The sequence below is a fragment of the Pleuronectes platessa genome, chromosome 23 (genome assembly GCF_947347685.1).
Source record: "Pleuronectes platessa chromosome 23, fPlePla1.1, whole genome shotgun sequence".
NCBI classification, from domain to species: Eukaryota; Metazoa; Chordata; class Actinopteri; order Pleuronectiformes; family Pleuronectidae; genus Pleuronectes; species Pleuronectes platessa.
Genome location: NC_070648.1, coordinates 9,639,225 through 9,654,822, shown reverse-complemented (window position 1 = coordinate 9,654,822; position 15,598 = coordinate 9,639,225). Strand labels below are relative to the sequence as shown.

The window sequence follows — 15,598 nt, the reverse complement described above, 5'->3', positions numbered from 1 at the left end:
TGAATTTAAAGCACAACCCTAAGATTTTGAGCACATATATCAGCATGAATAATTTACTGTTCATGTTTTATTATTAAAGAAAATATCTTTAGGAATCTTAGCATATAAGCCACCAGGCCATCAGGGGCACGATATGAACAGTTTTGCTGTTTTTCCGTGGCTGGGTGAATAAAATGTCCCTCCTATGTTAAGAAGAGCTATGAATTTGCGGGGGGAAAACCCTGTCTTCATTTATTAAGCTGTGACAACTCTGAGTGGAGTTAACTAACAGATTATCTTGTTGGTCATCTGTTTGGATAATGTGTGTGTCGGTGTGTTGCATTGTTAGCTTGCTCACTTGCTTGACGGAATCTCTTTGAAGGGCTACTTTGATATTTTCAGTCCTATTTTTTTTTTCTCCTGCCAGCCAACTGTCACAATACAGGGGTTCTTTGGATATGCTCCTCAGCTCTCCCTCTACGTGATATACTGTCTGAAGCTGAGCTGATCTGCCACTTGGTCACACAGAGACCCCCACAACCTTTTTTGACAGCTAATACAACAACCCACAAATGTCAGGTTCAAATTCCAGCAGAGCGAATGTCAAAGTGGCCCTCTGGCTGTGTGTTGAAGTCTCGTTCTGTTGCATGCGTCGGCTCAGCAGTGAGCTTGGGCTGTTCAGAACAACACTTAGACTGTACCCCCGAGTGAGGATTTGGGCAGCTTTTCTCAGAACACAGTCTGTGTCCTCAAGTCCCACTCATTCCTGTTTTATCCAGCTGTCCCCAGATACCCTTCTCAAATTCACTTCTCATGGATTTACATTTTAAAGCGCCAGTGTTCAAGTGCTGTCATAGAGATTGTATATAAAGATGAACGTCATGTTTGAACTTCCTACTGGAATATTCAGGATTAGACTGCTGCAATTATGTGCATCTATCATTTGGAGTTAGAGGCTGCGCATTATCGATGGATCAGAGATGGAGCCAAGGTATACACATGCTTCAGCAATTTTGAGGATTGGGTACCGAAATCCGTTCCTACATGGAATTGTGGCTGTATTTCATATGAAAGGATTCAGACACCGAGAACTATACCGCAGCCAGCCACCAGGTGGTTATCCAAATTATTTGGCCTCCTTTTTGGGGACCTGGCAAGTTGTCCGTCTTCATATACGCTCTAAGTTATTCTGTTCACAGGCACCTGGTAAAGGCACATTTGTATAAAGTAGAGGTGCAATCTATCAAAGGCAAATCAAGTGTGCTGAGCATGAAAATGAGCCGTCATCTAACACACATTAGCATCCACCTCATAAAACATGGTATAACAAGCCTGCTTCAGAAACGTGCAGTCCATCACTGCTATTCACCTTAAACTAGAAATGAATTATTTGTATGAATACACTTAACTCATAGTTATCTATCTGCCTGCTTAAATTTAGTATGAACAGCTTCATCCTGCGATGATGATGTTGACCACCCTCAGGGTAAATACATTCTGCAGCTTTTGTGTTGCCATGCATGTCCTGTAGTCCTCTGCAAACCCTCTACAGTGAATAGCTGGGAAACCTGTGTTGTTGCGATTGCCATCTGGTAATTTTTATAAGCGAAAGCAAAATTTGAGCTGAATATAATGTGTGTATGTGTAAGATAAAGATATAGATCTCTTCAACAAAAGGTAAAGAGGATTAAATGGATAGTTCACAGAAAAATGGAAATTCACTCATTATCTACTCATCAATATGCCGATGGAGGAGCGGGTGAAGTGTTTGAGTCCACAAAACCCTTTTGGAATGTTTCAGGGCTAAACAGTGTCATTTAGGTTAAATGTGGTGTTGGACGACACCACACGGGCAGCATGGAGGCCTGTTATGTTTTTTCTGTTTTATTACGTCTGAGGAAGAGGTCACAATTGACTTCATTGTTTACGCCTGAGACTCCAGAAATGTTTTGTTTTTGTTGTTTAGATAATGAGGGAATTTTCATTTTTCTCATTATCTTTTTAAGTGTGTCTTTTCGTGTGTGTCACTGACCTGATGTGACCCTAATTATTGATTTAGCACATTTTAGGGATTTTCTGTTAAACATGATGGTGAGCAGGTGTTGAACAGACACAGTAGACACACCTTACCCAGAGGTAAGTAGCACTGAAGAAGTAATTTTCTTCTCTCTGTCTAACAGTGTTCTTCTCCTTCACCCCTTCCCTTCTTTTATGCCTTTCTTTCTACTTCTCTCCTCTTGCATCATCTCCTACACCTCACTATGTTCCTTCCCTTTTCATTCTACCCTCCCCACCCCTCCTCTTTCATACTGTCTGTCTTTCTTTCTTTCTTTTCTCTCGTCTTCGGTCACACCGATTTCTTATTAATTTGCACCTCCTCTTCTATGCCTCTCTCTTTCCAACACACCGTCATCCCTCCAATCTTTTTTCACACCTTTCCTCCTCTCCGCATCCACCTCACGGCTCTTCCACACGCTCCCCCCTATCAACTTTGCTTCATCATCACCCCCCTCCCTCCTGCCATATTCCTCCCTCCTCTCTCTTTTTCCCCAATTCTCCTACATAGTGCTCCAGCTCAGCGGGCGCCCGGTGCCTCCCCGTCTGCCCATAACATCAGCAGCGCTGCTGTGTCGGACCGCACCAACTTCTCCAGGGGGGTAGGCATCCGCAGCACGTTCCATGCCGGCCAGCAGCGGGGTGCCCGGGACCAGCAGGGCTCCGCTTACCCAGGCGGGCCTGCATCCCCTTCGCTGTCACACGGCAACAGCCAGGCACGGAGGCAACATGGTGCCACTGGGATTTTCAGCAAGTTCACATCCAAGTTTGTACGCAGGTGAGTGGCAGAAACATAGGCACAAGCATGGGAGAATGGGATGGGTGAATAGTTCAGATTAAACTTTGTGGTTACACAATATGCACAGAGAAAGGAAGTAAGTAAAGGGGAAATGATGGCAGAAGAAGATTTTTTGTAAATTGAAAACAGTTGTTTGCGGCTGTTCTATTTATTATCCAGCTGCTTTGTAGCGTAAGTACAGTTTGAGTATTGAGGTTTCACTTCGGGGCAGAAAATGACTAGGTTAACATTACAAGTCGTTTCACTTCCTCTCAGGAATGTTGTTCTGTATATCCGTGTCATCGCAGTATTTCTGTACGGGGGGGCTGATCCAGTCTCATCCCTAACACTTAAGTCGTGCTGATCTGTAACAGCAGGGAGTAGAAAAGGGAGAGCAAGGGAACAGCTGTGTGATCTCTATAATTTTGTCTGGAGCTGCGGCAATGTGAGGAGTAATTTTGGTTTTGGTTTCATGTCTGGCCCGGTTCTCATCTTGCTCCTCTGGTGCAGGTTGCAGCAGTTACTGCTCTCATAACAACCAAGTCTTTACAGTGACTAATGATACTAGATAATTTTGCAAGGTTTATATATCTATATAGATAGATAGATAGATAAATATATGTTTTTCACAGTAGGACACACCCAAGTGTTCACATTAGCCATGACTGTGCTCTATTCAACAGTGCCAGTCGCTAGCCATTACTCAAACAGGAGGAAGCAGTGCATTCTGGGGGAGTGTTTTTAGCTGCAGATGAATTGGTGCTTTAGTGAGAATTTTCAGCTGCAGAATGTAATGGACGTATGTGGTATATACGACAAGATAAACCACAGTAACCGTGTAAAAAAGGAACATGTCACCCAGAGCAAATATATGGCTCATTGATGCGTTTTTAATATTTTATGGACAACAATGGAGATCTGAGGAATGAGACGTACAACATAAATAAAAATGTATGTGCAGTCCCAGTCACCGATGCTACAGAGGGCTGGTTGCCTGTTTATTTAAAGTCTAATAATATTGAACCCAACAAATTCGACACATCACTTCCTTGAGCCCTTAACAATACATGTGTCAAGTGTGAGGCTGATAAGATGAGCGGTAAACGTGATATGCGTTCCACACACAGATAGAGATTTCTGGAATAAGTAGATAGATAAAACTATAAATCATCACTTGCCTTATCCTTTAAATAACATTGCACTCCTACTAAAGTATAATTTATAACAGATGAGATAAGGTTTCAGCGGATTCGAAGTGGGGAATTATGTCATTTAACAAGGCCAAAGAAAATGTTTCATTCATTTAGTCAATAATTAGCAGTGATTGACTTGACTCAGAATGAGAAATATATGGAGGAGAGGAGCAGTGAGGAGTATGAGTCGGAATGAAGGAGGGGTGGAAGTGACAGGAAGTGAGGGTTCAAAGGTGGCAGGAAGGAACTAAGTCCCAGTGATCAATGAAAGGATGATAGAGTGAGAGAGTAGTTAAGTTTGAGGGTCACGTCTACACTCCTGCGTCACCAACCAGCGCCGGAGGAACTCGTGTGGTAACGTGAGCCAGAATAAGGACGTTGTTTTTTATTTTTGAATTGATGATGAAGCTCGATTTAAAAAAAGAAAACGGACAGGAGCCGAGCATGATCAATGCCTGCATGCATGCGTGGGTGTTGGTGTTGAGTTTGTACGCGCGCCTGTGTGTTTGTGTGTGTGTGTGTGGAAGAGGCGGAGGTACAAGCACAGCCACTCTCCAGGCCTCCCACTCAGAGATACTGTAGCTCTGTGGCGGCAGTATCCATGGTTACACCGGAGATATCACTTTTCCCTCAACTATAAATACCGCTAGTGGGGACACCTTGACACATGCATGCGCACACAAACACACTAACGGATACACACACACACACATACACACTCAATTTGGCATGCTGGTCTTAGAGGTGGTGGAGACAGAGAGATTGTGTTGCATCTGTACAGTTTGACCAAACACACACACACACACACACACACACACACACACACACACACACACACACACACACACACACACACACACACACACACACACGTATCCGCCGAAGCTGTGCGTTTTATTAACATATCATATAACCTCCCTGCTGCACTTTTTCCCTCGGTCTGGAGAGTGATGGTTCTATGCACTGCAACTACATGTCGTGTGTTTGCGAAACTGTGTGTGTGTGTGTAGAAGTAGATTATGTTTCTTAAAGTGCGTTAAGGATTAAGTTGTTGCTTAAATCTGTGCTTTCTCATTTGAAATGTGTCTTTGTCTGTGTAGACAGTGCTGGGTCTCTGTCTTTCTTTTTTTGTGTCTTTTTTTTTAATCACGTTTAAACTTTCTCCCTCACAAACACTTCTTTTCAGGATCTGTGTGGAGGAGCGCTTGATTTCATGTTGGGAGTGAAGGGGGTGATCTGTGTTCAGACGGGTGGGAGTGGGCTCATAATGGAATTTTCCCACAGAGCCAATTAAATCCCCCTAGGATGTTCTGCTGTGCTTTTAATAATATTCACACATTCACACTAATAATCGAAACACATGGAGTCTGGTTGACTCCAACAACACTGACTCTTTCTTTTTTGTGTTGTTTATTTTTAATGTTGCTTGCTGTTTCAATCCCAACGGAGCCTGGTTGATGTTGGGCTTTAATTTAAAAGTTTCAGAGGTCAGCTTGTCTTTTTGCAGGAACGTCACAAATATATAAATAAGTTTTTATACATACATTGTTTTTTTTTTCTCTTTCTTTCTTTATCCCTCTTTGTTTTTGTAGAAATCTCTCGTTCAGGTTTCCGAGAAGGTAGGCAACATCCCAAACGTTAAATATAACCCCTTGATATATACGTATTTTCTCCTCATATATATTTTACATATATATTTATATATTTCCTCCCCTTTTGGTGTTTTGTGCAGCTTTTTTGTTGAAACCTTCCTTTTTTTTGCCTTGAGCCTCATCTTTTCTCCTATTTTTTCTGTGGTTGGCCCTATTTTTTTTTTGAGCCCTCTGGTTTTGAGTGCCGTGTTTTGGCCTATTTTTATTTTATTGTTATTATTATTATTTACTAACTAACCCTCTCACCCACTCATGCATTGAACTCACTCTCTCCATCATCACGCAGCACAATAATACCTCTTCGTCCTCGTCCCTCCATCGTCCCTCCATCCTCTTCCTCATCACTCAATCACCCCCATTTTTTTTAGCAGGTAGAGTGTGTGTGTATCCATCCCCCCTGTAGCGCCCCAGATTCAGGTCGAGTTGTAATTGTGCTATAGATCAAACTTGTCCCTTCCTGCTCTTAACCCTTTGCTTTTCCTAGATTCACATGCAGGTAATATCCTTCTGTTCAGCCCAATAGAGAGCTGTGTCCAAACCTTTAAAAATTGTTCAGGTAATAATCAAATAACAATTGTTATCCCTCTCACCAGACTCCTATAAATATTTTTTAATTTCTTAAAGAAGCTCATGGATAGGAGAGGTGTTTTGCCTTGCAAACAGATATTCCTGCTAACATCTACCCAAACCATCCCCCATCTCACCTTTCTGCTCTCGTCATCAGTCTGGTAACAACAAAGACAATTACCTCGGCCGAAAAGACAGAAGTTGTTACTTTTATATTTTTTTACATTGTGAAATATCCCCCTGGGAAGGCAGCCTTTAGTGTCAAAATAATAATACGTCCCTGAGTGTTGTTGGTATTTATGGATGGGTGGAAATAGAGAGGAGGAGAGGACCCAGGAGGGACGGGGCTGCAGTGTTTCTCAGGCTACACTTTTTTTTTTTCTGGAGGCTGCACTCGTTTCTTTCTCTCTTCCGTTTCTTTTGTTGCTCCGTTTCTCACTGTGGCACTGGCTCTCTAACAACAACAACAGCAGCAGCAACAGAACTGGATGGCTTTGACCTATTCTTGCTGGAAAAGATCTTAACGCTGCGAACACACACACATATATTTGCACTGACACACCCCACATTTGCATAAACACACACACAGTCACTTCCATGTAGGTATTTGCACTGGATGCAAATGTTAAACACTCGTTGACACATTTTACCCATATCATGTACAAGCTGAACACACATTTCTTAACTTTGTGTCACAAACAAACAAACACACACACACAAACACACACTGTGTGCTAGCTTATTTTTACCAGCAGGTGGAGCAATTTCCTTATTAATCTGGACCATTGCTCCACCGGGTGGTTAGAAGATGTAAAATGATTACATCTGTTCTGTTACCTTCAGTATTTGTATCCAAGTAGGAATAATTAATTGATAGTTGATTTATAAATATGGGACCAATATATTATTGTGCTGTTATTATAAGAAGAGATTCTAGTTACACATTTTTATTAAACGCAGTGGATCTAATAGTCTTTTTCCCTTGGAAATCAGTGCCATTTTGAATCCCTTCACATTTAGCCTATTCACCACTGGGCATGCAAAATTACACACATTATTTGCCGTATTTTTTTGTTTTGTTTATCTAAGCGTTTTCATCATTTGTTTCCACTTCTCCATTTGTCATTTCCCATGTGCTGTTTTTAACCATGTTTCTGTTGCAGGAGGTATTTTCATAATGTTTTGTTTTGTTTTGTTTTTTAATGGGGCACAACAGAAATGATACATTTCTTCCTCAACATAATGAATTTAGGACCATGACCTGTTTAAATTTGTCCTTTGTGTGTTTGTCACTTTCACTTCACTGTCTGCATGTGTCCTGCTGTTGTCTTTGTGTGTCTTTGTTGTTGTTTGCTTGTCTCCCTGCACTTTGTCTGTGTGCGTCATGTCTGCTGGGATGAGAGAGAATATTTGTGTCTGTGTTACGTGTGCGTTTTACAGGTCAAGTATTGTCAAAATAATGTTGGTTAGGTCTTCAGGGAGTGTGTGTTTGTGTGTTATAAACAGTGTGTCCACTGTTCCTAATATAGTTATTAACAAAGTGCTTTAGCCACAGGACCCGCCCTCACCATGCCGACCATTCTGTTCCAAACCATTCCATCCCAGTTCAAAATGTTCCATTTCACATTTTGTTGAAAACGTCCCATTTTTGTTAGAATTCATCCCATTCTATTCCAAGCCATTCCATTCTGTTGTAGCACTTCATTTCTGCTCTAAGAAGAATCCTCTCTCGTTCTTTTCCAAACTCATATTTGTAACTGCACCAAACTGGTTCCATTTCAGTTAAGGTTTTTTTTTTTCTCCATTGAGTCCATTCACACTCGGCTCAGTTCCATCCATCACCTTCTTCTGAACCGTCCTGGAGCTGGTGGTCCACGTTCTCCACATAAACTAGTTCTTAGAGATTATTTGCTCTAAACATTTACACCCATAACTGGCAGCTGTAGCTGTTGCATAGATGAGGTCGACGGCCATTCATCTCTGATGTATACATATGCATGGCATCAGGGCCACAGCAATGCATTGTGGGCTGTGACATCCTCAGGTGACTCTCCTGCCTGTGATATAGCTGGCATAGAATTGGACACTTGGCATCAAGGTTGTTGTTTTTTCAAGTGGGGGGGTTTGGAACGTGGAGTCTGGCATGGCGAGCAGCGGGCGCCGTGTGCAGCCAGCTGATTTGTACTCTGTCAACACGATGTTGGCCTGTGGGCCTTCAAAAAAAAAAACAGACGACTAAACTTGTGTTGATTTTTCTCGAGGAGTCCGTATGAGGGAGAGGGTCGGGATGAGGGGAGCAGGTGAGATACAGAACAGCTCGAAAAAACCCAAACCCCCCCCCCAGGCTCCCCCCCTACCACTGCCTGCCAATCAGTAGCCTGGAGCCAATCAGTAGATGATCTTTTGAGCTTGTTGTGAATGGCTGGGAGAGTGGGGGGGAGGGGGGGCGGCAAGCTGGGGTGTCCTCTATAATCAGTTGGTGATGGTGGTAACTGCTTAACCAATCAGGGGACATTAGCAGTGAATGGGAGCATCCCGGAAACTTGGTGTGGAGGTTGATCTGCATGGTGAATAAATACCTTCTGACCTTCTGGTGGAGAGATTGTGTGCGTGTGTGTGTGTGTGTGTGTGTGGGAAAATCAGAGTCCAAGTACCCAAATGTGTGTTTGTGTGCACATGAAATATCTCACAAACACACACACACTCAAGACGTAAACACACACACACACATCTTTGTGGTCTGAGAGACACAAACACACACAGGGGTACTTTAATTGTTTTGCTTTTTGTCTTCATTCATTTACACCTCATCATCTTTCAATCCTTCCTCTCCGCCCCCCCTCTTTTTGTCTTGACTTTTAAAACAATAATTCTCACACTTTTCCTCCTCCTCTCTTTGCTCATGTCTTCTTCCCTCTTTTCTCTCTTCCTACACTCCTCTCCCACCTCCCTTTTTGATCCACCCGCCCATCCCTTCATCCAGGTCCATGCTGAGCAGCACGGTGGACAAGTCGGAAAAGACGTCCGGTGGCGTTCTCTCTCCCTCCACCAACAACGACGAGAACAACTCCTCGCCAGGATCAGGTAACACTGGTGCGTAGAGATTCGTCTGACACTATAAACAAAGGAGAGTGATACTGAACGTCTTGAGTGTTGTTTAAATCATTTTGTCTGTTACGGCTTCGTTCAGTGTTTCGGTCACGACCTGAGAACTTTTCCAAGTTCTATTCTACGTTCTTCCTGTTTTTTCCCACACACTTTGTAATCTTCCTCAGTCCTTCCTCTCCTCTTTCCCCTCGTCTCTCTTGCATCATGTTTCCTGTTTCTTGTCTCTTGTCACAAATGTTCCCCTTTAACTTGTCATCTATTCCTGGTCTTAATCACCACTTGTGAATTACTCTACAATTATCTCTCCTTCCCTCCATCCATTCTGCCTCTTGATTGCTCATCTTTTACCCCCTCTCCTCCTCCTCCCCCGCAGGTGGCACCGGCACCCCTCCGGCCATCGGCACCCAGAAGGACCCGGCCAAGCCCCGCGCGTTGCGCTTCACCTGGTCCATGAAGACCACTTCCTCAATGGAGCCCATGGAGATGATGCGCGAGATCCGCAAGGTGCTGGACTCCAACAGCTGCGAGTACGAGCTGCGCGAGCGCTACATGCTGCTGTGCGTCTCGGGCAACCCGGCCCGCGACGACTTCGTCCAGTGGGAGATGGAGGTGTGCAAGCTGCCGCGGCTCTCCCTCAACGGCGTGCGCTTCAAGCGGATCTCGGGCACGTCCATCGCCTTCAAGAACATTGCCTCAAAGATCGCCAACGAGCTCAAACTGTGAGCGCGGCGGAGCAGCGAGGGGAGATTAAAGGGTGGAGGTGGGAGGGTGGAGGATGGCGAGGATGAAGGCGGTGCTGTAGGTGCGTTAGGGGGCGCTGCGGAAGTCAGGGCGTAAGCTAAAGGGTGGGATCACTTTAAAAACAACACGATTGTCATGGAGACAGGTCTGACGTAGGGCTATTGGTTCTCTGAGACTAGAAAACAGTTTTTATTTTCTAGAAGTTTTTGTTCCTCACGTTCTCAAGGCCCTGCGACCAGGAACTCTGAGCTGATGACCTCTGAGTCGTGAAGTACTTACAGACCGAGGTCTTCTCTCTCCCTGCTGTTTTCTTTTTGTTTTTTTTGTTCAGTTTTGGTCACGTTCTACTTAGACGTTCCACTCTTCTTCTGCATGTTCGATCTGCTCAGTTTTTTTCTAAAGGAGTCACACTTAGACCGCTCCTGTCACTTCTTCCTGCTATTTATTCCGTTTCTCTGCACGGTTCTGCCGGGTTGGCGGGGGGGACGGGTTGGTTGGAGGACAGACGGAGACGAGCGGAGGAACGCTGAGGGAAACCTCTCTACTCTCTCTCTGGATCTCGCAGTGATCGACGGAGAGTTTGGAGCCTTGTTGTGTTGGAAAACTCAAAAAGGAGTTTCTGATTGAATTTGTGGTGATGTCGTCCAAAACCTAACAGACTCCAACTGAGCCAGGACTGAAGCCCAATAGCGCGCACACACACACACACACACACACACACACACACACACACACACACACACACACACACACAACACAAACCTACAGATGGATATCAGATGGACAAACTCTGCTGTTGTCGGCTAACAGACACTCTCCAACTCCTCCCTTCTCACACACACACACACACACACACACACACACACACTCACTCACAGCTCTTCACCTTCACTCTCTCCCTCTAACTAAAACTGAACTCGGCACAAACACATCCATTTTTCACCTCATCACTTCCTGTCTCTTCCTCATTTCCTCATTTGCTTTGTTTATTTCTCCGCCACCATCGAGTCAGAGGAGGCCAGTTCGACTTATTTGTCACCATCTATAGCGCGGGGCTGCGACTTTTAACACCCCGTACCCTTTTTTTTAAGTTTAAATTAGTTTCTTCTTATTTTATGGCTTTTAAAAAGAGTTGTGCACTGGAAAAGGGGGCGTATCGGCACCGGGGGAGGGAAGGACACTTTGTTGGGGGGGGGGGGGGGGGGGGGGGGGGGGGGGGTCATTGATGGATTTTACGTTGCCTTTCTTTGAAGAATTAAGAGTTGGGGTTTTGTTTTCGTTGCATACGTCAGCACATAAACGTTGGAATGATGATGAATCTGTTTGTTCTTCTTCTTTTTTTTTGTTGGTATCACATTGGTTGGCATCACGCCTTCATATCCAGAATGTCAACCCTGAGCCAACACATTTCTTGTCCCTCCCCCCTTTTCTTTTTGTTTTTCCTCCCCACCCCGACATCACCCTCCTCTCAGCTACACATATTCCCAAAGAGCACACACACAAACAAAAAGGCGCCATCGGAGTATGTAACAAAGCAGAACGCGTGTGTGTGTGAGTTTAATTATCACTGGAAAGAAAGAAGAAGAAGAAGAAGAAAAAGAGAAAAAAAACTAAAAGAAACTACAACAAATGGTGAATTATTTTTTTCTTCAACTTTTAATTTGATAATATATTTTTGTGTCGTTTAAATTTTGGGGGTTTGTACAGATTAAGATTTCTTTGGGGGGGAGGGTGGGCTGGTTGTGTCAGATCATATCATTGCTGCCTTTTCGGTGTAATGTACCTTTAACATGCACACACAGACACACACACACACACACAGCTCGTAATGTATGGGAATAAACACAAAGCGCAGAAGTTATTGATGTATTTAACGACGGCGATGATGTTGATGATGAAGGTGGTGACGACTACTGCTCGCTCATTTATATTTCCTTCATTTCGGCCATTTTTTTATTTAATTTGAAAGTTGTCCCTTTTTTTTTTTAAGTGTTGTCGATGTTTCTCACATTGAAGCACACACATTCGCTCAAAAACAACCCATACAAACCAATAGAAGTCACTTCTTCCACAATAGTATGTCGGAGCAGAACAAAACACACACGTGAGCGGGGGTTCGAGAAGGGGGACAAGGCTGCGTCCCGCCAGCTGGTCGCACCTAACTTAACACTTTTCTTTCTTTCTTTCTATCACAATGACACACTGTCGTTTATTTTTTGTTTTTCTTTCAGTTTTTAATACGTCAAATTTTTCTTTTTAAAAAGTTGATCATTGTATTAAGGTGCTGGGTATTGGATTCTAATTATTATTCTGGCTGTTGCTGTTATATTATCTCTTTCAGGGTTGATTTTATTTTACCTTTTTTTTGTTTTCGTTTTACATTGCTGTAATTTACATTGATTTTAAATGTGTTTTTGAGCAAACTGTAACTGTAGTGGTGGGTTTTCGGGGGCTGGGAGGGGTGATCAACTCCTGAAAAATGTATTATTTGTTTGTTTGTTTTTTTTTGTGCAAAGACAAAATGATGAAAAATTACAATGATAGTAATAAAAACAATGATATAATAATAGTTTTGGGTCTGAAGTTCGTGATGTGAAGTTCCGTGACCGTCTCTCTCCACTGTGTCCAAATTGGACACACTCAGAGTTCGGCCTTAGAAATGTCCAACTTTTTAAACTAAGATCCGTTTATTATTGTCTTGAGTTAACTCAAAAATCTAGGAAAAAAAACAACCTTTCTCCCAATGTCTCTTTTTTCTGGTGTCTTACCCGACGCTTACTCTATCCTTCCAAGTTTCATAGAAATCCATTCTGTGTTGTCGCATAATCTTGCCTTCTGTACAGGAGGTAGAACGGGTCATCCGCTAACCAGATTGCCGTTGGTTCGATCCCAGCATCTCGAAGCGACCTTGTGAAAGATACTGAACCTGAAATTGTCTCGATTTGCTGTCAGTGTGTGATGGAAAGAAAAGCACAGCGTATAGAAATATGGTTGTGAACGTGACTTTCAACAACCCATTTATATGTTTTTGATTAAATGAGCATCATGTGTTCTGACTGAAAGCTCCAGAACAGCTGCTAAATGGATCTGGAGTTGATCCATGTCGACCACAGCGTCGAGGTCCTGTTCAACCAGCTCTCAAACCAAGATGTTTGTTTTCGATTCAGTAAAAGAATGAAAGTTGAAATATCTGCCCTCTGTATCAACTCGTGCCTCATTTTGACACAAGGGGGCGTTGTGAGCAAGAAATAAATAATTTGACAGTTTTCCGTGCAGATGTTGAAGTGAAGGTGTGTAACTATTATTCTTTTACTAATCGTTTCTATACAGGCAACATTTTTTTTTTCACATTTCAGACAATGCGACATGACTTCCAGCGACGTGTAACTGACTCTTTAGTTATGCTGGAGAACAGCGGACACATCTCACTGTCCCACGCTTGTTGTCCTCTTCATTATTATGTTTAAAGATGAATCTTCTGACTTTAAAGCAGTAATGTTTCTTAAAATATGATTGATCCTCCGTCGAGGAAATTCACAGCAGCACAAGGAAAAGTAGCATCACAAGAGGAAAGGTAAGTAATAGTACGAATAAGAATAGAAGTACTATATGTATAATTGATTTTTTAATGTGCAATAGAAAGAAGTGCTCTGCAATTGTGCAGCAGTCATTCTTGAATTATGGATTCAATATGAAGATTTGCTGCCATTAGGTTTCTTCTAGGTGTGATATATTCTTTCAATTTAATTAGGCTAGAGATTGATCAGTAACGAGAATGGTGGTTAGTTATTAACACTGAAGATAGAATATCACAACTCTTATCCAGGTGTGTGTCACTTGGTGGTCACCTAAATCTAACACTGATAAAGAACATTGGTGCAGTTAATCAACAACGTGAAGCTGAGGTGTTTTAAAGCTGCTGTCTGTTTTTCCTGGTTTAGATTTTTCAGTTTTTTCTACTAAAGATAAAGACAGTTCAGACCATGTGTGAAAGTGGAAGCTGCAGGTGGCCCGACCTGTTGGGAGGTGACAGATGGTTTTGGGGAACAGATGATGTGTTGCTCCCCGGCTGCAGGAGCACCTGTAGGTGTGAATTAGGCTAAGATGACATCCCTAGTCAGTCATTTTCAACAATGAAGAGAAAAAGCAAAGTATTGTTTGGTCATTTCTTTATTCTAAAAAAACAAAACATCTGTCAAACACAAGTAGTTCAGTTTCCACAATGTAAACAGCTTCTCACATACAGTACACACAAGCAGTTTTGCAAACAAAGGAACAACGGGAAGAAGAACGACTCCGCGCAAAGTGGACAGACGCTCTAAAGCCAAAGTGTGGTGATGAGCTGCTTCGCTGCCCCCTGGAGGCCTCTGCTGGCAAAACGCAGGCGATGTGAGACTGTGGAAGCAGCAGCAGCACTGAACACAGATCTGCTTGAGAAGGCGGTGATAAAACAGGCAACTGGAAATTCAGCAGGAGAAAGAACTAAAGGAAAAAAATGCTGATCACTTGTTTTATACAGATGCCAGATATCGAAAAGAGAGTTTTGGAGGCAGAAACCTGCACTGTGGCCCAAACTCAGTGTTTCCGGGACAGTTACTCGTCCATAACGATTTTCACGTTACTGCAATAAACTCCTTCCACATGCCCTTTGACCCCCTGGGGCTTCCTCCCTCTGGGCCCAGACAGGTCAGGACTTTAATAGAAGTACCAGAGAGAAAGTTGCCTTAAACGACTTGACTGAGGCGTCAGTGCATCTTTGAAAAAAAACTTTTGGAAATTTACCTTCACAACAAAACACTCAGTCATCGCAAGAAGCGAGTGATATTTTAGATTAAACATGACCCTAAAGGAATACATGGACGTTAATGGCCAACTCGCAGAGAGAGACAACCTAACACTCATGTCTGTACATCAGCCGAGGCTCCAACCAGCAGGCAGCGGTAAGACTGGAGGGAAGCAAACACTTGCTATCGATTCCTACAAAACACAATATGAAACATGTCGTATTTAATTTAATGAATCTGTGGAAGTGTATAGGTCAATTTGTCAGGGTTATTTTTTTACAAAACGAACAAATGTGTTAATCACAGCTTCAGGGCCCTGTCACATGTTAATGCAAAACAAACACCAGGGGTCAAAGTCATTATATTCACCCCCCTCGCTCCCACAGATAACAAGTAAATGGGAGAAGGTTTACCGCTGATCTATTTGTGACTGTGCCCTTATTTACAGTTAGACAGATGTTAACCTCTAGTTAGAACCAGTCTCGCTGTCAACCAACTTCCTTTAAGTGAGCCGTCGGCTGGCGTGAATGTCAATCTGACCCTGAAGACATAGAGGCAACTCCCAACAAGAAACTGATTTACAATATCGTCAACCTCTCATGTCTCAGGTGTAGGAAGCGAGACGACACGTGTCCGGAGACTTGAGGGACAATGTGCTTTTAAAGCAATAACAGGACTTTGGCAGAACATTTTCCTTCTTCTTGAATAACATCCCAGGAATGAAGAGTCAGTGAGAGCAGG

The 15,598-nt window shown here is 43.1% G+C and overlaps 1 protein-coding gene across 14 annotated transcripts in view; it reads left to right on the top strand.

Moving 5' to 3' along the window:
- mark2b (MAP/microtubule affinity-regulating kinase 2b) overlaps positions 1-11,267 on the top strand; it is a 43,814-nt gene extending 32,547 nt beyond the window's left edge. For 6 of the 14 annotated variants that reach the window (XM_053415804.1, XM_053415795.1, XM_053415799.1 and 3 more), the window contains 5 exons: positions 2,546-2,812; positions 5,598-5,624; positions 8,486-8,524; positions 9,208-9,317; positions 9,706-11,267. In XM_053415804.1, coding sequence (XP_053271779.1) covers positions 2,546-2,812; positions 5,598-5,624; positions 8,486-8,524; positions 9,208-9,317; positions 9,706-10,055 — 793 coding nt within the window. In that variant the 3' untranslated portion in view covers positions 10,056-11,267. The remainder of the gene's footprint in view (positions 1-2,545; positions 2,813-5,597; positions 5,625-8,485; positions 8,525-9,207; positions 9,318-9,705) is intronic. The other 8 variants (XM_053415793.1, XM_053415794.1, XM_053415798.1 and 5 more) reach the window with 8 other exon arrangements.
- Positions 11,268-15,598: the final 4,331 nt, after the last annotated feature.